The sequence below is a fragment of the Tasmannia lanceolata genome, unplaced genomic scaffold, assembly GCF_043159265.1.
Source record: "Tasmannia lanceolata isolate RefF3 unplaced genomic scaffold, GAP_Taslan_0.1 ptg000037l, whole genome shotgun sequence".
Classification (NCBI taxonomy): Eukaryota; Viridiplantae; Streptophyta; class Magnoliopsida; order Canellales; family Winteraceae; genus Tasmannia; species Tasmannia lanceolata.
The window spans coordinates 33,092,480-33,117,739 of NW_027518714.1; the positions used below are offsets into that span (position 1 = coordinate 33,092,480).

General features: G+C 40.7%; 1 protein-coding gene across 1 annotated transcript in view; it reads right to left on the reverse strand.

Moving 5' to 3' along the window:
- Nucleotides 1-677: 677 nt before the first annotated feature.
- The window catches only part of LOC143861766 (Leucine-rich repeat protein kinase family protein), a 67,208-nt gene continuing 42,625 nt past the window's right edge, over nucleotides 678-25,260 (reverse strand). Inside the window, 1 exon segment of the mRNA XM_077372682.1 lies at nucleotides 678-1,198. Within this exon segment, the coding sequence (XP_077228797.1) occupies nucleotides 914-1,198 (285 nt within the window). The 3' untranslated portion in view covers nucleotides 678-913.

The window sequence follows — 25,260 nt, forward strand, 5'->3', positions numbered from 1 at the left end:
GATGTCCAATCTCGACCCCAACAAGGAACCTTTAAGGTCTGCAAAGAACTGGAATACCATATCTCCCTGCTCACTAGGATCTGTGAATCCTTGAGCATGGTATTCCTATTTTGCTACCTAAGGACGAATATGTGATGAATAACAAGCACATCACACATATTCAATCATATATTACCCATTATATTACATGAAATTAAACCTTTATTAATATTAATGTGACATGATATATGAAATGTGATGGCCTTTAGGGCACTAACTCTAACATAAAATACCCACAGCTCTTTTACATAAAGGAAAGGCTTGCTGCAGCAAAAGTCATAATCAGATATGGGTCTAGCACCTAAACCGTGCACCAATCAAACACTCGTACATCAATTTGAATTTACCATGGTTTCAAATTTCTACCAAAACCGACAGGGAATGACCGAATGTTTTTTCTTCTTCTTTTCTCCGATTTTAGGGTGTTTGCTGTTATTTTTTCCATTTTCTTCTCTTGCCCAATTTTACTTATTTTTTGTCTACTTCTTATTGCCCGTTTTACTCTTTTTTTTCGAGTTTTTTTTCCTCTTCTTCATCTTCATGCCCTGTCTTCGTGCCTGAATTCTAGGGTTCTTTTATGTTTGTCTTATTCTTCTTCCCTGAAAAACAAAACCCATAAATTCAGAAGAGGAAAAGAAGAATAAGAAAGGGTACTTTAGCCTTTTTACCTTCAAAACTTGGTGAGTTGCCAGTTTCTTTAAATTTATAGCTTGGGAGTTTTGCAATATTACAATTCCATATGAACCAAGAGCTTGAGAAATGAATTAAAAACACGCCAACAGCCATATTCATATGTTTACAAAGGCCCAAAAACATGTTAGCACATTCAGAGATTGGATTGATTTCTGTCGTGATCTGCAGCCTCGAAATGAGACTAGACAGATGGAACAGTGGTAGTAATGCAATGTATAATTCTTTCCTCCATTCATGTCTGAGACATGACTTCTGATCTCTGATCACCATCTGTTGTTGCCTGAACTTGGGCGGCATACTGCAAGTTCCAAAGAACGTCTTCTATGGATGGACGAGTTGATGATTCAGAAGAAATACATCTGTTTGTAATGGAGATTACAACAGATAGGGATTCTTGTGCAGAAGTTGTGAGTACAAATGGGTCGACTATGCGCTCTCGTCCGTCATGGCTGCCAAATGATGAAGCCTGTAATAAGAAAGAAACCCAATCGGAATTGAAGGAACTCAAGTCAGATAAATGAAAAGGAAAAGACCTTGTGAAGTATTTTCTACGCAAACGCGTCTACCATTTACAAGATAAAATACAGTTTAATTTTGAAATCTGTCTTCTACCAACTACCCAGTTCTTCTTTTTTTTTCCTGAAAATGACAACCAACTACCAAGTTATGAATGAAACCATGAAAAACAAGGCCCTCTTTGGATACCCTTTGCATAAAATTTTAAGGAATTATATAGTTAAGGGCTTCCAAAGAGGTTTTAATGTCCCAATCGCAAATACGACTACCTTAAAATAATCATAATAAGGAGTGATTTTTTGTGGCACCAAAGAGTCCCTAAATCACCCACTGCTCCTTTTTTCTTTATTGAATGATATGACAACACAGTTCATTGACAACACTAAAATAATTTGTTGACTTTAAAAGACGTGCAAGATAGATAAAAGGCAACTCGTTCTTTGTGAAATTAAGAAGAAAAAGAAATTGCAGATTTATCATTGTTCCTTTCCATATATGTCATCAAAGATTCAAGCCGAAACAACTATCTAGCATACGTAGTGATTACAAGGACACTTGAAGTTCTTTATGAGATAGAGCGCGCGCCACCGGCTACTAGTGATTTGACTTATGATCAGTGGCGTGAAGACGATGCTGTGATCCGTTCTTTTCTATGGGGTTGTATGGAACCCAATATTGCTACTTCTCTGATGTATCTTCAGTCGTCGAAAGAAATTTGGGAGCAGACGGCCGCGATGTATTCTGGGGTGGATAATCTTACGCTTATATGTGATCGTTTTTCTGAGTGGTTTAGCCTTCAGAGAGGAGACAAGCTGGTGGATAGCCACTAGTCATCTAGCACTTTGTTAGGAGCTTGATCTATTGATGCCGTTTACTACAGATCTTGTCGTACTTAAAAAACGTAAGGAGGAGTTACGCATGGTTAGATTTCTTGACTGGTTGGGGCCTGACTATCTCCAACTCCAACAGCAGATTGTCAGTTCTGGTTCGATTCCCACCCTTGCAGATGTATTTTTTAGGGTTCAATGTATGAGAGTAGTTCAGCATAGTGACCCTATGGTGGACGGGTATGCTCATGTGACGTATGCTGGGACTGATCGTGGCCGTGGTGGTGGCCGATTTGGGTGTGGTCGTGGTCGTGGCCGTGGCCGTGGCAGTAGCCGTGACTCAGGCGGAGGCCGCGATGGAGGAGGCCGTGGTTGTGGGTCCCGTTATTGTACTCACTGTCGTATGGAGGGACATACTGTAGATTATTGCTATGATCTACATCCTAAGCTTTGTCCTTACAGACTTGCGAGTGCTTCTGTTGCAGCTTCTGATAGTCCTTCCTCCTCTGCTGCTCCATCTATGACTCCTGACACCATGGTGATCCCCGTGCAGAATATGATGATCTGTTATGTCTCCGCGAAAAAGGGAAGAAACTAGCTGCCACGTTTGCACATAAAGGTAGCCTCTCATGTTTTCTTTCTGGTACTTCTAGATCATGGCTCATTGATTCAAGAGCATCACACCATATGACTGGTAATCCTACAATTCTCTCTTCCTTCTAGTCATTTCCTTCTATGGGTCCTTGTACTGTTACTTTAGCAGATGGAATTACATCTCCTGTATCCGGGATGGGTGTAGTTTCCACCTCAACAGGTCTTCAATTATCTTATGTTCTTTATGTCCTTTCTTTTCCTCTTAACTTGTTATATGTTAGCCAATTAACAAAGTCACTAAATTGTTTTGTTTCCTTTTTCTTGACATAAAGACTGGGACGAGGTTTGGCTTGGGAAGTGAGATTGATGGCCTTTATTACCTTGACCAAGCCGGAGCTAGTGTCTCACTTCGTACTTCAATTGATGCTTATCAGTGGCATTGTCGTTTGGGACACCCACCTGCTGACGCTTAGGAAAACTTCTTTTGTTTCAGATTCTGTTCCGTCTTTTCATTGTGAGTCGTGTGAGTTGGAAAAACACCATCATGTGTCTTTCCCTACTCGATTTAGTAGTCGAGTGTCTCGTCCATTTCAACTTATACATTCTGATGTTTGGGGTCCTTCTAGAACTACTTCAATAAATGGATTTAAATATTTTATCATATTTGTTGATGATTTTTCTCATGCCACTTTGTTGTTTTTACTTAAAGATCGATCTCAAGTCTTTAACGCCTTTTGTAATTTTTATTTTGAAGTGGCTAACCAATTTAACTGTTCCATTAAGTGTTTATGTACTGATAATGCTAAAGAATATTTCTCTGTGGATAATGGATTTCATGATTTTCTTGCGTCTCGTGGTATCAGAGCCAAAGGTCTCGAGTTCAAAACTCTCCAATGCTAAAAAAAATCCACATGCAATGTTCGACCCAAGGTGGGACCACATGTGCCACATGTTTGCCAAGTGGGTCACACGTGAGGGTGAGTGTTAAAGTATAAAAGATTAAATACTGCCCTTCTCCAATAGCTTAAGCTTTTGGAGAAGTCGGTAAGTTTCTAACAGTTTACATGGATCATTTTCTTCCATTCTCTCCTATCCAAGGTCATGTTCTTTGTTATGTTCCTATCCATCAAGTCTTTCCTCACTGTTTCTACCCAAGTTGTTTTCAGTCTTCCCCTGCCTCTTTTTACTCCATCAACTTGGCACAAGTCACTTCTTCTCATTGGAGCATCCAAAGGCCTACCTTGGATATAATCAAACCATCAAGCGGTGCTCTCTCATCTTCTCTTCAATTGGTGCCACCCCCACCTTTTTACGAATGTCTTCATTTTTAATTCTATCTAACCTTGTGTAGCCGCACATACATCTAAGCATTCGCATCTCCGCTACACTCATCTTATGCACATGTTGCTTCTTGGTGGCCCAACAATCTGAGCCGTACAACATGGCTGGCCTCACAGCTATCTTATAAAACTTTCCCTTCAACTTGGTAGGGATTTTACGGTCACGTGGAACTCCTGAAGCATGCTCCCACTTCAACCAATGTGCTCTTATTTTGTGGTTAACATCCTCTTCAATCTCTCCTTCCTTATGTAGGATTGAACAAAGATAGCGAAAGATATCCATCTTACGTATCTCATGTCCAGTCATATTTACTACATCCTCACCCGCCTCCTTACATTACTAAAGTTGCACTCCATATACTCTGTCTTAGTCCTACTCAGTTTGAAACCTTTGGATTCCAAAGTAGTTCTCCATAAACTCTAAGTGAGCATTAACTCCTGCTTTCGTTTCGTCAATTAATAATATGTCATCTGCAAATAACATACGCCACGACACCTCATCCAGGATACCCTTCGTAAGTCCATCCATAACTAGCGTAAAAAGATAAGGGCTTAGAGCTGATCCTTGGTGCAGTCCTGCTATAATTGGAAACTCACTAGACGTGCCATCCATAGTTTTGACATTAGTTACTGCTCCATCATACATATCCTTAATCACATCAACATATTTAGCAGGCACTTTTTTCCATTCAAGGACTCACCACATAACACTCATGAGAACCCTATCATACGCTTTCCCCAAATCAATGAAAACCATATGAAGGTCCTTTTTATTTTCTCTAAATCTCTCCATTAACAGCCTAATCAAGAAGATAGCTTCCATCGTCGATTGTCCAAGCATGAAGCCAAACTGATTCTCTGACACCTTAGTTTCTTTTCTTAGTCTATGCTCAATTACCCTGTCCCAAAGTTTCACGGTGTGACTCATTAGCTTAATTCCACAGTAACTGGTGCAACTCTGAATATCCCCTTTATTCTACTAATGTAATCTTCCTCCACTCATCAGGCATCTTCTTAGTCTTCAAAATATTGTTAAATAATCTAGTTAAAAAGACCAAACCCACATCACCCCAAGCATCTCCAACTCTCAATAGGAATACTGTCAGGCCCCATAGCCTTACCTAATTTCATATTTTTCATAGCTACTCTTACCTCTGATGTTCAGGTCTAAAAAGTAACCCCGAGATTCAACTAAAAGGTAAGAAAATCCATGGGTAGAGCTTCGGGTCTCTCTCTCTCTCTCTCTCTCTCTCTCTCTCTCTCTCTCTCTCTCTCTCTCTCTCTCTTTGTGGCATAGTGTGGATCCTGGGCTCCGGGCGGGACCGTGCACGCCGCGCAGCCCCTCCGTGCCTACAGCACGATCGTGTCCCGGTTTCGGGCGGCCTGTGTTCTCTCGTTCACTATGGTGGGCCCTATTTGTTTCTTCTCGTATGAGATGTAAATGGAAATGTCTGTGTTTCCTGTGAACTAGGGATAAAGATCCAAATTTCTAAAAAAAAAGAGTCTCAGAGTCGTCATCTAAGTTAGGGCCTTAAATCCGGGGTATGCATTTATGATGAACTAGGGATAAAGATCTGAATTTCATAGAAAGGAATTGACCAAAGTGATCATCTACTTTAGGGTCTAGAACCCGTTAATTAACTATGTTTTTAGCCATGGTCTAGACAGAAATCTGGGTAAGGGATATGGTTACATTCGGGGAAGGTATTAGGCACCCCTCATACCTGGGTAAACCCGGTCTCTTGACATGACTTGGTGGTTTAGGAAAACTTAGCAAAATTTGGTTTTAAATCCTTATTACAGTTAAGCTTATTGGGAGTTGGGTTTCAAACAGAAAGAAGAAACGAAATTGTAAGGAAAATGGGTATTTTGCTTATTGTTGAATATAAATGTGTAAAAGAATGCAAGTAAAATGAAGGGAGTAAAGAATTTTCCCCAATTCAATCTTTGGCGGGCGGTAATGCTCGGAAGATTGAGATCACCCCTAAATCTACTTCTTAGGCTTAAGCCCTTTTGAACAAGTCAAATGAGCACCTAGAAGCGGAGGCAATCTCAAGCTAGTCGACTACCAAAGACAAATCGCGAGAATTGAAGGGAAGTCTTTATGAGTGAAGGAAAGGGATTTTTATTAAATTATTAAGGGAATTTATTTAATCTAGTGTGTTTATAAACAACAATACTAAAATGATTGAGATAGACGTTGTGTAAGATTCCGGACATCAGGGCGATCGAAGCCCATTCTTCCTCGTATCACTAAAGAATACCGAGAAAAACGGTCTATGGTTAAACAGATTGTCTAATGCATATAAATAACCAAAATTAATGAAACAACCACCGTTTAGAAATGACAAGGAGGGGATTTATGCTAAGGGTTTGGGGTCAGAGGATCCCCAAACCCTATAGCAACCCACTTCCGAGTTTTGTAAATGAAATAAAGAAAGACGGTAAATATATCTAGTAAGAAAATGGTATTACTCTGGGACTTTCGGCGGAGTGCCGGCGTCCTGGAGCTAGATATAGAGTGGTGTCGCTCTGAGTCCTCAGAATTTCAGTAGATTGCCGACGCCCAGGGTTTGTAAGGAATTTCAGGAGAAACTGGGTAGTCAAGTATGACTTTATACCAGCTTCTAAAGAAATTGCAACAGCTCCTCTAGTATTTGTCTCTCTTCTTTCTCTTTCTTAAAGAAAATAAAAGAAAAGTGAAAAGAAACTAATTTCTGAGAAAATAAAAGCTTGGAAACTAAAATCTAAGTAAAAAACTGTTTTTATACTATTTTGATATGAATCTAATCCGGTTTTAAACTTTCAACTGACCCATATTTACAACCAAATTTCCCCGAAATCACAATTTGTGATTTCCAAATCGCATTGTGATTTGCCTCTGACAGCAATGTCAGGTTGGCAAGGAAATCGCAAGTTGCGAGCAATTTGCGATTTTGAAATCACAACTTATGATTATAAATCACAAGAGAGATGTCAGTCTGATAGTAATGTCGGTGTGCGATTTCCAAAATCATATTACAATTTTTGGAAATCGTATTGCGATTTAGAAATCGCAGGGTTCTTGTTCGGAGTTCAAAAGGTTGGTTTTTTGTGACTTTTCGAATTCCATAATCGATTCTCGGCTCCCGAGAGTGATTCCTAGTTCCCAAGAAGTGGGTTTTTTGTTCCCAAAGTTAGTTTTTGGTTCAATGCCATGTGAAAACGGGCTTTTCGGTTGTACTGTAAGAGATAGGTGCCGTGTAAAAACAGGCTTTTGTCCTAACTTGGAGACAAATTCGTTTTGAAAGAAATCTTTTCATTCTGAAAACCAGAGAGAGATTGAGAGAAAGACCAGAGAAGCTTCGGGACTCATCATAGCACTCGTCCTTGCGACAACCCATCATTAGCATGGTCTTGACAAAATGGGGTGTCTATAGATGCCCCACTTTTGGCCGAGGGTTGCTGACACGCGAATGCCAAAGCTAGAAGAGACAACAACATTTTTTCACTGATGGCTAGTGATTAGGGTTGCAAGCCTTCATCGGATCCTTAGGCGCATGGCCTTTACCGAGAAGTCTTGTTGTTAGGTCCTTGAGTGGAAACCTCTCGCTTACGGTTTTAAGTTTGAAAATATACGACTATTAAGCGAGCCTTATTTGGATGTGACATTAACAGTCGAGAGGGACCAATGGGGGGCTACGCTATCGCCTGAAGTCAATCTCTAGGTCATGGTAATGCTGCTTGTGTGAGCCCTTGATCCACAAGTTCATTGTTTGGGAGGGAAAATTGGGGGGAGGGTTTGCCAGAAGACCGGTGACGTGCGATGACAAGAAACCTATAAGGTTTGGGGATGTCTTTTTGGCATCCAGTCCAGGTGCCTTAAGGGTTCGCCAAAAGGAGCTCCGTCTTAAGACGGGCCCCAAGGTTTGGGGATGTCTTTCTCACATCCAGTGCTAGTGTCTTGAGGGTTGGCGAAAAGACCGGTACGGTGAGATGACGAGCAACCTATAAGGTTTGGGGATGTCTTTCTGACATCCAGTGCAGGTGCCGTAAGGGTTGGCCAAAAGGCGGGCTCCGTGTTAGAATAGGCCCCAAGGTTTGGAGATGTCTTTCTGACATCTAGTGCTGGTGTCTTAAGGGTTGGCCAAAAGACTGGTGTTGTGCGATGACGAGCAACCTACAAGGTTTGCATTTGAGGGAAGGATCCATGAAGACGGGATTCGGCCCGGAATTTAAGAGGAAGGAATCCGTTCGTTGAGATCCGATCGGGGATTAAGCTTGAGAGGGAGAGGGTCCATTCGTTGGGATCCGATCCAGATTTTTGAAGTGGAGGGGATCCATTCGTTGGGACCTGATCCAAATTTTTGAATTTGAAGGGATACGTTCGTTGGGATCCGATCCAAAAGCTGATGGAGGGGATCTGTTCGTTGGGATCCGATCCAGAATTTGGGAGGAAGGGATCTGATTCGGGATTAAGCTTGGATGGATGGGATCCGTTCGTTGGGATCCGATCTAGATTTTTGAATTAGAAGGGATATGTTAGGGATCCAATCCAGAAGCTGATGGAGGGGATCCGTTCATTGGGATCCGATCTAGGATTAAGCTTGAATGGGAGGGGATCCGTTCATTGGGATACGATCTAGATTTTGAAGTGGAGGGGATCCGTTCGTTGGGATCCAATCCAGAAGCTTGAATGGAGGGGATCTGTTCGTTGGGATCCGATCCAGAAGCTGATGGGATCCGTTCAATGGGATCCGATTCAGAATTTGAGAGGAAGGGATCCGTTCGTTGGGATCCGATCCAGAATTTTGATGGAGGGAAAGACCTGTCCGGGTCTGATCCCGAGTTTGAATGACTGAGAGATTGATCTGAATGATCACTTGGAGGTTAGTCTGAACGACCGATGCTTTTGAAAAATTCAACTTTGATCGGTATTTGATCGAGATTGATGTGTTTGGCTTGATGTTGCTTGACTAGATTCGACCGATTTGGAGAAACGGTCGATTTGAAAGCTGAGAATAAAGCATCTTGCGAACACTAGAATGAATCCGCTGAGGGCAAAAGTGTTCTTAGTGAAATGCCTGTGTGTTGGCAAGAACAGAGATTAGGAGTTTTACAGGTTGACTGGGGAGATTCCTGGGAATAATTGGTCCTGAATTAGGTGATTTGACTAGGATCGAGGAGTCCTGTTGAGGAGTCCCGGAAAGAACTGGGATCGATTGGTGTTGTTTTGACAAGATTCAAATCCCGAAAGAGGAGGAAATGGGATGGAATGAATGAAAAAGTGATAGAATATCGGGAAAATGAGATAAATCAATGAAAATCGCACCGGTTGGGATTTTGGAAATCGCAACCGACCTCTTTTTTGCCAATAAATAGGCGTGATGACTCATTTTCACTTCATTTTCTAACTCTCGACTTCCCTTCTCTCTGAGTCTTCTAGCTTCCTCTGAGTTTTCTAATCTCCTTTAGATTTTCTAGCGAGATGGGTGGACGTCACTCTAGGGGAGGAAGGAGGTGGTGCTGGATAACACGCGCCCCAACGATGAGGAGCAGGGTGTTGCTACGTGGTACCATGGCACTCTTCTACACCGCACATGGTACCATCTATCGGGATGGTTTCGCCGAGAGGAGGTGAGTTATTGAATTTAATTTAAAATTAATTAAATTAATTTTTTTTTGAGGGAGCCTTCCCTAACGGAAAAACCTGTTTGGGGGCGATTTTGACACCCGTTATTTTTGTTTTTTTATAGACAACGATGTTTGTGATTGCGGCATTCACCTAAAATCATAAAGATCGCCCTTGATGAAGGGATCGTGGTAGTTTGAACTTTATAGGAGATGGTCTATCTGCAGATTTACGAACCATCCTCTAAAGTTCAAATAAAGTCAAGTGCTTCTCCATGATTGTCCAATGTATGATTTCATTTTCTTTTTGTGGCATTCACAGGCCTTGCCCGAGATGACCACACGGGGCTCCTTGCGAGGAGTCCGGAGATTCTGGGATTCTCTCCCCCCACAGACTCATGACTATGTCATGGCCACGAGTCTTGATCAGCATGTCTTATTAGATCCTCGGGTATCTGAGAAGGATCTAGTATTGGCCATTTGGCCTTGGCAGATAGGTGGTGGGATAACACCCACACTTTCTACTTTCCGATAGGAGAGGTGGGTATGACCACCCCACTCGCCTTCTCTGCACTTTCTAGGCTTCCGATGGGGGGACAGCACGTCGCACTGAGACCCGTTACAGAGGCCGAGCTTCGAGAGGTGTTGGACATACCGCGACGCACAGTGGTGGACTACGCCATCGGAGATTCGATCAGATTGAGTTGGTTCGAGAGATGGCCCGCGAGACAGGCGTCATCAGATGCTAATTATTATTGCCGCCCGGATATCAGTTTTGTAATGTTCCTTCTGCGCAAGGTTTTAAATTTCGGTTTCGGTACCGGTTTCGAGCCCTCAAAAAACCGAAATTCAGAAATTTCGGTCGAAATCACTTACTAGACCCGAAAAATAGTATTAATTTTCACCCGAAATTTCGGTAATTTCGGTCAAAATTTCTTACTCGAATTTAAAAGGTTTGAATAAAACATTGAATTAAATAAATTAGTTTTAATGCCAAATTTCCGAAATTTAGGGCGAAATTTCGTGAATATCGGTCTGAAATTTGGGTAAAATATTAAATTAATAAAAAAAAATAGTTTTTTAACTTCAATTTTGGTAAAAACAGAATTTCGACCAAAATTCCGAAATTTCGGACCGAAATAAACTACCGTTTCGGAAAACCCCAATTTCGGTGTCGGTCTCCACCGAAATCCGGATTTCGGTCGAAATTTAAAACCATGCTTCTGGGGCATATGATGCTCTCATCGAACGGCAACTCGATCCATCGGGACTTCTTCAGCATTGTTCGCGAGGTGGAGACCGTTCGCGAGGTGGAGACCGTGGGGAGATATGATTGGCGTGGGGCCGAATATGCCTACCTCATTAGAGAGATGGACCGATTGTCCAGCGACGACTCGAAGTCGATATGCGGGCTCTGGTTGTTTTGGGCGGTTCGTTATCTTCCTTTCTTTTATTTCTGTTTATTTTCTTTCATTTTAGTTATTATATGATTTGTATGCCTCAATTCTCATTATTTTGCTTTGATTTCATGCACTCTTGGGCATTCGAGACGTTCCGACTGTGAGCCCCACCCCTTCAGGACCATGAGTCAGTTTTTTGGTCGGGTCACGCCCGATGGGGCATGAGCAACACAGGGACGCATTGTAAAGACCACTCTTTCGATCTCCCTTATTGATCTTTATAAAAATCAAAATTTTGGCTTATAGAGTTTAAATTAATGGTCAAGATCATCAATCCACCTTGGATCAATATCGGATCTTGAAATTGGACCTTTATTTCCCCTTAATTATCTTAGATCGGATGATCTATGGATAAAGGGTCCTTATTTAAAGTAATTAAAACTTTAAAATGATAAATAACTTTCATTGAAAATCAATTTTCACGAAAACTAATAAAGTTTGGGGAAAATATATGGAATAGTGGAATTTGGGAGTAACCCACGTTTTCCCATGAAGGGGAAAATGTGCGCACGTTTCTCCAAGTTGGGTGGGTCCACCTACATAACTTGAATGTTTAAAAGATCTCCCAAAAATCTTAATGAATATGTGAAGAACATATTAAAGGGGTAATGCATACATAAAAAGAATGAATAAACATAGAAAGAGATAAAATAGGGAAGAATTACAAGATTTCCCTCTTCTTGAAAATCGTGCGCACAACTCTCCCCCTTGAGTTGTGCTCAACATCCTTGTGGGCCCCACTTGAATATTATTTTGAAAATAAAAAACCTAAGTAAGTTAGCTATATTATGGGCTTTCTAATTAGCAATAAATGAAGGAGTAACACCTAAGAAAGGGATTAATTAAAGAAACAAACCAAATAAAACAAAAAAATTAGTAAAAAGCCTACGTTTTTCCCTTTTGAGGAAAAACGTGCACACAAAAGTCTCCCCTCTCCCATGCATGGAAAAAAAAAGAAAAAAAGGAGAAAAAGAGAGAGGAAAAAAGAAAGAGAGGAAGAGAAGAGAAGAAAGAGAGCGATCTAACCTCTTCACTTCGATCCACTCCAAGTAAGTGCCCTATTTTCATAACCTAAGGATTTCTAAGAATTGTAAAATAAAGGATCCTAGGGTTGTACCCTTGATCAAGATCTAGAACCTTAAGGTTTTCTTTCATTACGTATGCTCGTAAATCTAGAAATTTTGGGTTGGTTTATACAAGCGAGTATTGTGTAAACGAATCTAGAAATTTTAGATTAACGTCAATATGTATATATAAAAAAAATATGATATTCGTATTAAATCTGAAATTCTTTTAGATCAACTCTTATACATATAAATATGAGTATTAAATCTGAAATTTTAAGGACAAATTTACATGGGTATATATTTTGATAAGACCTACTAACTGTATATATATATATATATATATGAGGAAAGTGTTGGTGAGCTTAAGCGCCCCAATCACATGGGTCCCACATTTTCTGTGGTGATCCAAACCATTCATTTGCAAGACCCTATCATAGATAGGGTGTGTACCAAAAATCAGCTCCATAGGCTCATCCTAACCCCTCCATTTGTGGAGGACAAAAATGGGCAGATTTGTGGACAAATAATGTCTGTCCATTTTGACCTCCACAAATGGATGGGTTAGGATGATCCTATGGAGCTGATTTTTGGTACACACCTTATCTATGTAAGGGCCTTTCAAATGAATGCTTTGGATCATCCTAACAAAGTAGGCCCCAATGTGATTGGGCGCTTAAGCTCACCATAAGTTTGGTGAGCTTAAGCTCACCAACACTTTCCTCTATATATATATATATATATATGTGAGGAAAAGGATTGTACGCTCGAGTGTACCAACCTTATGGTACGCTCGAGTGCCCAATCACATGTGGGCCCACATTTTTAGGATGATCCAAAGCATTCATTTGAAAGGCCCTTATATAGATGGGGCGTGTACCAAAAATCAGCTCCATAGGATCATCCTAACCCATCCATTTGTGGAGGTCAAAATGGACTGACACTGTTTGTCCACAAATCTGCCCATTTTTGCCCTCCACTTTGAACGGGTTAGGATGATTCAATGGAGTTGATTTTTGGTACACACCCTATCTATGATAGGGCCTTGCAAATGAATGCTTTGGATCACCACAAAAAAATGTGGGACCCATGTGATTGAGCACTCGAGCGTACCAACCTTATGGTACGCTCGAGTGCCCAATCACATGTGGGCCCACATTTTTAGGATGATCCAAAGCATTCATTTGAAAGGCCCTTATATAGATGGGGCGTGTACCAAAAATCAGCTCCATAGGATCATCCTAACCCATCCATTTGTGGAGGTCAAAATGGACAGACACTGTTTGTCCACAAATCTGCCCATTTTTGCCCTCCACTTTGGACGGGTTAGGATGATTCAATGGAGTTGATTTTTGGTACACACCCTATCTATGATAGGGCCTTGCAAATGAATGCTTTGGATCACCACAAAAAAATGTGGGACCCATGTGATTGGGCACTCAAGCGTACCATAGGCCCACATTTTTAGGATGATCCAAAGCATTCATTTGAAAGGCCCTTATATAGATGGGGCGTGTACCAAAAATCAGCTCCATAGGATCATCCTAACCCATCCATTTGTGGAGGTCAAAATGGACAGACACTGTTTGTCCACAAATCTGCCCATTTTTGCCCTCCACTTTGGACAAGTTAGGATGGTACGCTCGAGCGTACCATAAGGTTGGTACGCTCGAGCTTATAATCCTTTTCCTCATATATATATATATATATATATATATATATATATATATATATATATATATATATATATATATAACTGAAATTTTGGACTAACTTTTATATCTATAAGAATTCGTATTAAATCTGAAATTTAACATCAGTTGATTATATATGAAGATATATTTTGATTTTTTTTTTAAAAAGGATTTGATTTATAAGTATATGCATATTGATATATGTATGAGTGTAAATCTTAAATATTTCCAAACCAACTAAATATGTGTAAAATTTAATATTTAAATCTGAAAAAAAGTTTAGTGTCAAAAGAGCATACGTATAAAGGTGTTTTTATTACTGAAAGTTTGGACCAATTAAATATACATGTATGACTGTAAATTTGGGATTTTCTTTTAGACTAGTTATATATGTATAAAAGGGTGTCTATCAATCTGAAATTTTAAGATAACAAATTGAATGCCAAAATTCGACACACTAGTGATGAATGTTGTTAGCAGATGAATGTTGCCATTACCTTGTAAAATTTTCTTTCCCCATATTTATATATATAATGATAATAATTATTATTATTAAAGCAAAGGATAAATGGCACTCCAAACCACCTTAGGTTAGAAATGGTAAACTTGTGTGAATCTAGCATAATTGTATGGTGGCCTCGTTTTCAGGTTGATCGCTCCCTCTATTCTTGTTTAGAGACCTTGCGGTTTCTCTCATCACGCGGACTTATTAAGGCAAGTGACAGTTGGACTATTCTTATATATCTCTCAATATGGGTTTGTTAATGTTAGATTGATTTTCGTATTTATACTCCTATTTCAATTAGTTTTTCTAGTTAAATTGACATGATAACTTCGTTGATTTCGATTCCAAATTCTATATAGATATGCATGTCGTAGTTCAAAGGAAAGAAAAGGGATTACTTTATACTTTGTTATGGGCATATGGATGGAGGTATAAGGGAGGCCGTTGTGTCGTCCTTGGACCAAAAAGGTCAAAAGTCAACACGATCAGAGTGCGCAGCCTTGTGTTGATAATCTTTCCGGAGAGAAATAATCCCTAAGGCGGCTTAACATGATGTTTGTCATCCGTAATCAAAAGACCAAAACTGCCACTACCTTTAGACGGGGGTAGTGGATAAGTCGTGAGGCAGGGTACCTGGACGAAAATAAGTGAAAGAAAAAGAAAAAGGGGAAAAATGCCAAATGAGCCCGGGGTGTAGCTGTCGCATGTCATCTACATATTTTACACACCAAAATTTATGTTCCTTTCACTATTGTCGATTATTGTTTATATTGCTCTTTAGATCTTCATATCTTTCTTGATAACATATTCATCATATGATCAATCTACATTACCTCTCTCTAATATTGTTTGATTTACTTGAATTAAGTCACTGGAGGATCTTGCTTACGTTGATTTACACCACAGGAAATGAATATGTGGATGATGCTGCCTTTTCTGATGAGGAGACCTAAGAGGAAAAAGGGAGGGGTGCGCATAGTGGGGATTGGAGTTCATGAGTTCCGATGACTTGTTTTGTCATTGCTTAATTTCAAGTCTATGGATTATTTTATTTCATGAGTTATGTTTTATCTTTCAGACTGGTTGACTTATTTGTGTTTTATTTGGAATAAGAATTGTGGTCGTGGTAGGTTTAAGAATGTTATTATTTAGGTTATCTTCTATTTAAAAAAAAATAATTCATGATGGTTTTTCAGTTGTTTCTTTTGCTTATAGCGGCTCGATTGTTTCGGGTCGTTACACGCATCGTCTCTCACCGATCTGCGAGGTCCGAGAGGCTATTGACCGGATCCATCATGCCGACGTTAGTTTCTTACTCTTGTCTTTTGCATTTATTCATGAGCCTGTTGTACTTATATATTTGTTTATCTCTTTTTCAGCACGATGTCTGTACATTTGCAGGTCAGCTGGCAGCCTTAGGATGGCCATCCTCGTGTCCAGGACAGGTGATTGGGTGATTTGCGTGTTCGGGCGATTTCGGAGCGGATGGCCATTTTCCACTCCTACGATGGATCAGCCCTCTACTTGCCCGAGAGGAATGCCCGATAGTTTCTCAGGCACGAGATCCAGCGGATCCCCGTTGTTCCATTGGGCAGCCTTATGAGGCAGGACTGGATCCCGGAGCAGACCTACCGGACCTTGGAGAGCACCGAGTTCGAGGTGACGGATGGGTTCTTTGTGCCCGGTGATTATGCTCCCTGGGCTCGACGAGAACCAATGCCTACCTTGACCCCAGAGGAGGTGTGATTCTTTCCCTTGTATATTTTCTGCTTTATTAGACTTCGAATATTTTTTATTTTTTATTTTATGTAATCTGACTTGTTTCTTACAGGCTGCTCCTGATGCAGGACAGCCCAAGGATGTCGAGGCAGAGATTGACTCTCTGCCTCTGCTGCTACGGGGTCTCCTCATTATGATGCTGCCATGGCAGCGGCAGAGGCAGAGGGGGGAGCGACATTGGCTAGGCGATTCGTCATTCGTTAGAGGAGCAGCACAAGGGCGTTCCTCGAGTGTTGTGTCCGCGAGGGGGCCACCGATCAGAGAGCCTGTGATGCAGGTGCATCTCATCCGAGCATGCAGATCAACGGCCTACGTTGATCCCTTATCATGAAGAGTTTTAGTTTGATTATAATTTCCTTTTTATTATTAGAAATATATTTTGTTAGAATATTTTTTGGACAAATTTGTGGTGAGTTGGTCGTCCAAGTAGAAGTAATTTAGGAGTTCTAGAAATTGAGGAAAGGTAGAGAGATTTTAGGAATTTGAGAAAGTTTAGGATCTTTTAGTTTATCTTTTCTAGTTTTATTAGAAGTAGGAACGTCAACAAAAGTCTATAAAATAGAGTCATTGTAAAACGTTTTAGAGGCTGATTTTATTTGAAAAAAAGTTAAGTTATTTTAGGAATTTATTCCTTTGTTTATCTTCTTCAAGTAGAAGCTAGAATTCCTGTGAGATTTTCTAGTTTTATTCTTGATATTTATCACTTGTTGAATGCAAGTTTCTATCCATCAAGACAGATCTAAACAATCAGTTTATCATCACAGAGAAGCAGCCCCTTCCCTGCTTCACCTTCCATTGTCGGCAACACAAAGTCTTAGCCGATCCCAATCCTATCTTCAGCCCATTATTTCAGCCGGCTTACACCACCCTGAATTCCCATATCCTTTTTCCGAAGCCTCCCATACAACCCCAACAGAAACCCTTCCTATTACCCTTTGATTTGATGTAATTAACTCTACCCCTCCCCAAGCTGTCTGAACACCCCAATTCCACCTTCACCACGCCTTTATCAAACAGCCACCTCTAACTTGATTATAACATCCTCCCAACAGCCCTCAACTCTCTTTTATTCTCAACAGATTATAGTTCCAATACTTTCAACCTTAACACTCCTTTGAACCCGGCCTTTTGAATCTTTCCATCCGATTTCTCTAACAAACAAAGATCCTAAATCCTTTAACCAATTAGATCTTGTTGATCTTCTTTTAACTCATCCAATAACCTGTCTTTACCCAAGAGCAACCTACAATCATTTACTTCCATTTACTTAGCATTGCCATCCCTTTATCAAAGCTTCCGCTATCCGCCCCGAGCGTCAGCCTGCCCCAAACATGCCAGCCCGTCGGGTGCGAGGGAGGGGCGGAGTAGAGAGCAACCCCCTACCAGTGGGCAAGCGAAGGGGGTGTTGCTAGACAGATCATGGAGCGAGTCCTCCTCCAGATCTCCTTCCCCAGTGAGGCGACCTCCTCCGCCTACACATTCTACTATCAGGCTGTGGGATCGATCGGGACTTCTCGAGAGATTCCTAAGCCACCGATTCCTCGATCAGCGCTTACATTTGTTCCGCCACCTCCACAGGCAGCCAGGCAATCCACGATGCCAGGTTGGACCCTCCCAGTCATCAGGGGGTGAGATTACTAAGATTACCCTAGAGGTGCCTCAGTAGGCTGTGGGTTACCCCATTCCGGCCTCTACACCAGGAGTGAGTACATTTTTTGTTTACTTTTTCACTTGTACATTTAGCATCGTATCTGCATGTTGATTTGTGTTCCTTCCTTAAGAGCTTCCCCCCCGAAATCAAGGGAATGATCTCTTATTATTGGTTGGGAGCTTGTGGTCCCTTTCTACAAGGCTGCTCGCTGAGGTATGTTTTTACCTCTTTTCCATTTTTTCGCACTATTGACAAGTGTTTCATGGTATTCGGTTCTCATATTTGATATTTCCCTTTTTGCAGCGATGAAGAGATGACGCCCCGCTCAGAGTCGCGATTGCCAGGGTCGAGGCGGCTGAGGCTAGGGCTGATGGGGCCGAGGCTAGGGTCCTGTTCTCCGATCAAGAATGGCGCGAGACGGATGATTTGCTGCTCAGCAGGAGAACACCGATCTGAGAGCGAGGATGGCCATGTACGAGCGTTACATGGCCGGCCAGGTATGCTCATCTTCCATTCATTGGCTCTTCATTATTTATGTTTGAATCTTGGATGTGCTTATTAATTGATGTTATTTTTCAGGGGCGGGAGCAGGTGCCGATATACGAGTAGTGGGAGCCTGCAGACGAGCAGTCGGAGCATGCAGAGGGATCAAATCCTTCACCTCGTGATCCTACCATTGACATTACAGCTGATGCTGGCACTGAGGATGATGATGAGGATTACGTCCTCGGTTCTTCAGATTCGGACGATGCCGAGACTCTCGCGCCTGCGAGCATGCAAGCATCGTGCGGCGACCAGACCCTCTTCTGCGAAGAGGGTGAGGACATGGACAGTGGCTCTCGGGCTATATGATCATGGATCTTCAGATCCAGCGGAGAGGACTGCAGAGACTTCGGGAGGAGACATCCTATCTAGGATCAGAGCACCGAGCAATGATGAGTACTCTGAGGTGAGCCGGGCTCTCAGGGCACTGGTTGGAGAGGCATTTGGTGAAGGATCAGGCGGAGGGTCTGACGAGGGTTCAGTTTCCCGAGCGCCTACCGATGCAGGGACGTACTCAGTGCCCCCAGAGTCGATGACCATCCCTCCGTCAAGTTATGATCCACCAGCATCGGACTTAGCAGATCTCCCACCAGCTCCACCTTCTTGATGTTTTGCATTGTTTATTTTCGATGTATTGGACTAGATATATTGGATGTACATTTATATATAAATAAGTTTATTTTGGATGGTTTATTTTTCTCATTTGTATGGTTGCTTTTTCTTACATGTGCTTCCACTAATGTTTTGCTTGAGGATGCGCATTTTGAGTTGCTGATCACCATGAACAGTGATCAGTCAAGCAAAATGCCCCTAGCGTAGCTCTTTTGATGATTGTGTGAGCATTTTGCAATGCTAGTTGCTATTTCGGGCGACTAACGACACAAAATGCCCCTAGTACAGCTTTTTTGATGATTGTGTGAGCATTTTGCGTTGTTAGTTGCTATTTCCAGCGACTAATGACGCAAAATGCCCCTAGTGTATTCATTTCCACAGACAGGAGAAAAGTTAACACAAGGTGAGGGACAAAAGTAATTTCATTGCAGCAAATAAGAGTGTACATTCTGGGTGTCCCTAGCAGGGGTTTACGATTCTCCGAGTACTCTTTAAAGGTGATTTCAAAGGCACAGGATGCTGCGAAATGTTCTGCTTTCCTCTGATCTTGGGAAGATCTGCTCCATTTCCCTTTTAGTACATGATCACCTCTACTACTCGTGGTGGATAGGGAAAGATGTTCTCTGTGGGGAGTTAGCAGAAGGAAGGGAGAATCCCAATTTCTAGTAAAAGAAATGATTTTGATTTTAGATAAGTTTGAAAGTGTTTATGCATCCCTACAGCCAGAAAACCACTCCCGGAAACCCGAAACCCTAACCGGAGCCCCAGAACCACTATTTCGAGGTGGAGCCCTCCTTCCCTAGGGAGTCCCTACGACTTTAAAATCGCAGGGGAGAGTCCCTGCGATTTTGCAACCAAAATCTATAAAAGGAGAGGCCTCCCTCCCTCATTTTCATCCCTTTTCCTCCTCATTTTCACTTTTTTCCACTTTTGCTCTGGTTTTCCACTCACCCTATTTGATAATAACACCCTTTTAGCATTAGCACCCCTCCCTTTTTGATAATAACACCCTTTTAGCCTTTAGCACCCCTCCCTCTTTGGTATTCACAACCCTTTTCCCCTTTGGCTTTAGAAAACCCTAAAGAGAGAGAGAGAGAGAGAAGCTTGAAGAGATTTTCAGAACCAGTTTCTGCTGAAATCTCTTCTGATGTATATCGCCGGGCATCGGGAGTCGGCCGAATTTCTGAGGATTCGAAGCAGCACCACACCCTTTGAGTAGGTATATTTACAGCTTTCTCTACTTTCCTTTACAAGACTAGTAGTGGGTAGCTATAGGGTTTGGGGATCCTCTAGCCCCAAACCCTTAGCATAAATCCCCTCTTCCACTTTTCCCTATTAAAAGAGTTTTCTTAATTCCGGTTCTTTGTATTCAACAATCAATCAAATTAGAAATTGACCATGCTTCTAGGTGCCTCGAGCGAAGCGTTGTATGGTCTATCTCAATCTTTTAAGTCTTGTTGTCTACAAAGATACTAGATTCAAGAGACTCCCTTATTGTCCATAAGTCCAATTAAAGGAGTTTCCTTATTCCGGTTATTTGTATTCAACAATCAATTATATTAGAGATTGACCATGCTTCTCTGTGCCTAGAGTGAAGCGTTGTATGATCTACTCTATCGTTTTAGTATTGTTGTCCATGAACATACTAGATTAAAGAGATTCATTTACAGTCTATAGGTCTAATTAAAGGAGTTTCCTTAATTCCGATTATTTGTATCCAAAAATCAATCCGAGTAGAGATTGACCATGCTTCTCGGTGCCTAGTCGAGGAAGATAGACTGCTTCTCGGTGTCTAGAGCCAAGTGTTGTATGATCCATCTCAATCTTTTTTAGTATTGTTGTCAATGAACAAACTAAATTAAAGAGATTCCTTTATTGTCTATAAAGTCTAAGCAAAGGCTATTTCCTTGATTCCGGTTATTTATATTCAACAATCAATCAAATTGGAGATAGACCATGCTTCTCGGTGCCTAGAGCGAAGCATTGTATGATCAACTCTATCTTTTTAGTCTTGTTGTCTATGTACTAGATTAAAGAAATTCATTTACTGTCTGTAAGTCTAATTAAAGGAGTTTCCGTAATTCCAGTTATTTGTATTCAAAAATCAATCCGATTAGATTGACCATGCTTCTTGGTGCCTAGCGTGAGGAAGATAGACAATGCTTCTCGGTGTCTAGAGCTAAGTGTTGTATGGTTCATCTCAATCTTTATAGTATTGTTGTCTATGAACATAGTAGATTAAAGAGATTCCTTTATTGTCTATAAAGTTTAAAAAAAAAGAGTTTTACTTCTGTTAACTAACCAACTTCTCCAAAAGCTTAAGCTGTTAGAGAAAGGCGTTATTTTATCTTTTATACTTTAACACCCCCCTGCACGTGTGGCCCACTTGGCAAACACATGGCACATGTGGTCCCACTTTGGGGTCACCATCGCACGTGGATTTTTGCTATCCAGGAGGTTTGAACTTGAGACCTTTGGCTCTGATACCATGTTAACTTACCAACTTCTCCAAGAGCGATGGTCTGCCCAAAGTGGGACCACATTTGCCACGTGTTTGCCAAGTGGGCCACACGTGCGGAGGAGTGTTAAAGTATAAAAGATAAATAACGCCTTTCTCCAACAACTTAAGCTATTGGAGAAGTTGGTAAGTTATTTATCTTTTATACTTTAACACTCCCCCGCATGTGTGGCCCACTTGGCAAACATGTGGCACATGTGGTCCCACTTTGGGCAGACCATCGCATGTGGATTTTTGCTATCTGGGAGGTTTGAACTGGAGACCTTTGGCTTTGATACCATGTTAACTTACCAACTTCTCCAAAAGCTTAAGCTGTTAGAGAAAGGAAGTATTTAATCTTTTATACTTTAATACTCTCCCGCACGTGTGGCCCACTTGGCAAACACGTGGCACATGTGGTCCCACTTTGGGCCGACCATTGCATGTGGATTTTTGCTATCCAGGAGGTTTGAACTCGAGACCTTTGGCTCTGATACCATATTAACTTACCAACTTCTCCAAAAGCTTAAGCTTTTGGAGAAAGGCGTTATTTATCTTTTATACTTTAACACTCCCCCACACGTGTGGCCCACTTGGCAAACACTTGGCACATGTGGTCCCACTTTGGGCCGACCATCGTAAAGCTTAAGCTGTTAGAGAAAGGCGTTATTTTATCTTTTATACTTTAACACCTTCATTCCGATTATTTGCATTCAACAATCAATCAGATTAGAGATTGTCCAGGCTTCTCGGTGCCTAGCGCGATGAAGGTAGACAATGCTTCTCAGAGTCTAGATCCAAGTGTTGTATTGTCCATCTCAACAATTTTAGTATTGTTGTCTAAACAAAGGCTATTTCCTTGATTCTGGTTATTTGTATTGAATAATCAATCTGATTAGAGATTGACAATGCTTATCAATGCCTAGAGTGAAGCGTTATATGGTCTACTCTATCTTTTTAGTATTGATGTCTATGAACATACTAGATTAAAGAGATTCCTTTACTATCAGTACTAATTAAAGGAGTTTCCTTAATTCAGGTTATTTGTATTCAACAATCAATCTATCTTATTAGAGATTGACAATGTTTCTCGTGCCTAGCATGAGGAAGATAGACAGTGCTTCTCGGTGTCTAAAGCCAAGTGTTGTATGCACCATCTCAATCTTTTTAGTATTGTTGTCTATGAACATGTCAGATTAAAGACATTCCTTTATTGTGTATAAAGTCTCAACGGCTATTTCCTTAATTCTGGTTATTTGTATTCGACAATCAATCTGATTAGAGATTGACCATGCTTCTCAATGCCTAGAGTGAAGCGTTGGTCTACTCTATCTTTTAGTATTGTTGTCTATGAACATTCTAGATTAAATAGATTCATTTAATGTCTGTAAGTCTAATTAAATGAGTTTCCTTAATTCTGATTGTCTGTAGTTAACAATTAATCTGATTAGAGATTGACCATGCTTCCCGGTGCCTAGCGCGAGGAAGGTAGACAATGTTTCTCGGTGTGTAGAGTCGAGTGTTGTATGGTCCATCTCAATCTTGTTAGTATTGTTGTCTATGAACATACTTGATTAAAGAGATTCATTTATTGTCTATAAAGTCTAAACAAAGGGTATTTCCTTAATTCCTGTTATTTGTATTCAACAATCAATCTGATCAGATATTGACCATGCTTCTCGGCGCCTAGAGCGAAGTGTTTTATGGTCTAATCTATCTTTTTAGTATTGTTGTTTATGAACATACTAGATTAAGGAGATTCCTTTTAATGTCTCTAAGTCTAATTGAATGAGTTTCCTTAATTCCGATTATTTGTATTCAACAATTAATCTGATTAGAGATTGACCATGCTTCTTGGTGCCTAGCGCGAGGAAGATAGACAATGCTTCTCGGTGTTTAGAGCCGAGTTTTGTATGGTCCATCTCAATCTTTTTAGTATTGTTGTCTATGAACATACTAGATTAAAGAGATTCCTTTATTGTCTATAAAGTCTAAACAAAAGTTATTTCCTTAATTCTTGTTATTTGTATTCAACAATCAATCTGATCAGATATTGACCATTCTTCTTGACGCCTAAAGCGAAGCATTGTATGGTTTACTCTATTTTTTAAGTATTGTTGTCTACGAACATACTAAATTAAAGAGCCCTTTATTGTCAATAAGTCGAATTAATGAAATTCCTTTATTTCCTCCTGTATTGTCTTTCTTTATTTTTCTAAGTCATGTGAATTCTATTTTCCCTCTGCATTTAAAAGCAAAAGACCATTTTCCTTTCCCTTATTCTCTTTCCTTTATGTTTAAAATCCAACTCAGGAATAAGCTTTAATCTAAAAAAGGAGTTTAACATCAATTTTGCTAAAGTTTTCCCAAAATCCACCAATTGAAGTCAAGAGACAGGGTTTTCCCGGGCATGAGGGGTGCCTAACACCTTCCTCTCATGTAACCATATCCCTTACTCAGATTTCTAACAAGACCATGCTGGGTTTAGGCTGCAAACTAAACGGAAACATTGATCGTCGCCTTTTTCGTGAAATTCATATTCTTATCCCAAGTTCACAGGAAACGTAGACACGAACACACCCCAAACCAAAAGGGAACAACAGGACAATTAACAAAGCACTACCCCGAGTGTGGGGAGATACGGAGAGACAGGGGGGCCACCCACCGAACAACAACGGGGTGGCGCACTCCCTCCGCTATCCGAGATCCACACCAGTAAACCGATTAACCAAACTACAGTAGACAAACTCAACAGTAGGTAATAACAAATCCCATGTACCCAGACGGTCTCCTAACAAACACCTCAACAAATCACATAACTACGTGGGGATAAGACGCTAAGGAATCGCTTGACGTATAACAGGGAAGGGGAAGGGAAGAAGAGATATATGATGGAAGAGATAGTAAGCGGAGAAGCTTGGAGGTAATGTATTGTTCCAAAAACTACATGTACAATACATCAGGCCCTATATATATATATATATATGGGCAATTGAAAGTACTATATAAAATAAAGTAACATGAACATAAAATATCTAAAGGGCAATTATGCCCCTTGTTGATTGGGAAAAGCCAGTTATAGCCTATAAAGGATCATCTTAGTTTACTGGTCAGAATACCGAAACATTAAAGCAAAAACAAATCAGGGTTGATCCAATTGGCACAACCAAGCCACAGATAGACCACAGTGACCAGAGAATTAAGCCAGCAAGCTTCAACAGTGATGAAGCAGACTAACTCTATTCTCATCAAACATCCGAAGTTGCACTGAAACACAGTTTAATAGAAAACCATTTGTCTCACTATATTCTTTTATCAGTAAACCTATAGGCTTCACTGCTTTCACTGTAGTCTCATCCTATAAAGCTCTAAGAACATTTACCTTCAATTAGTCTTTGAGGGATCTAAGACCAAAGAACATTTAATATCCGAAAAAATCTTATTTCGAGAACTAAGACCAATTTTCATTGGCCACCTTATGTTGGATTCTTCATAAAGTTTATTTCTCTCAGGGACGTAAATATTTGTTCAAGGGAGTCCCTAAGGAGAATTAGCATTCCTTAGATCAGTAACGCAATCATTAATCTGATATTCAGATTGGAAATGGAATGGTTGAATCCCAGAGGTAGTGTTGCCTAGATCCCATGCATTTGGAGGATCCATCTATACTATATTCAAGAAACGGAAATTGCAAAAAAACCTCTTAGTTGTCTCTCAATTAACGATTAGCTGACTAGGCTAACTAATCTAACAAACTTACAGATATTTTGGTCTATATTAACAACCAACTCCCTCAGTTCCACTGCCTGTAGAATTAAATTACTCTGTTTTTGTCA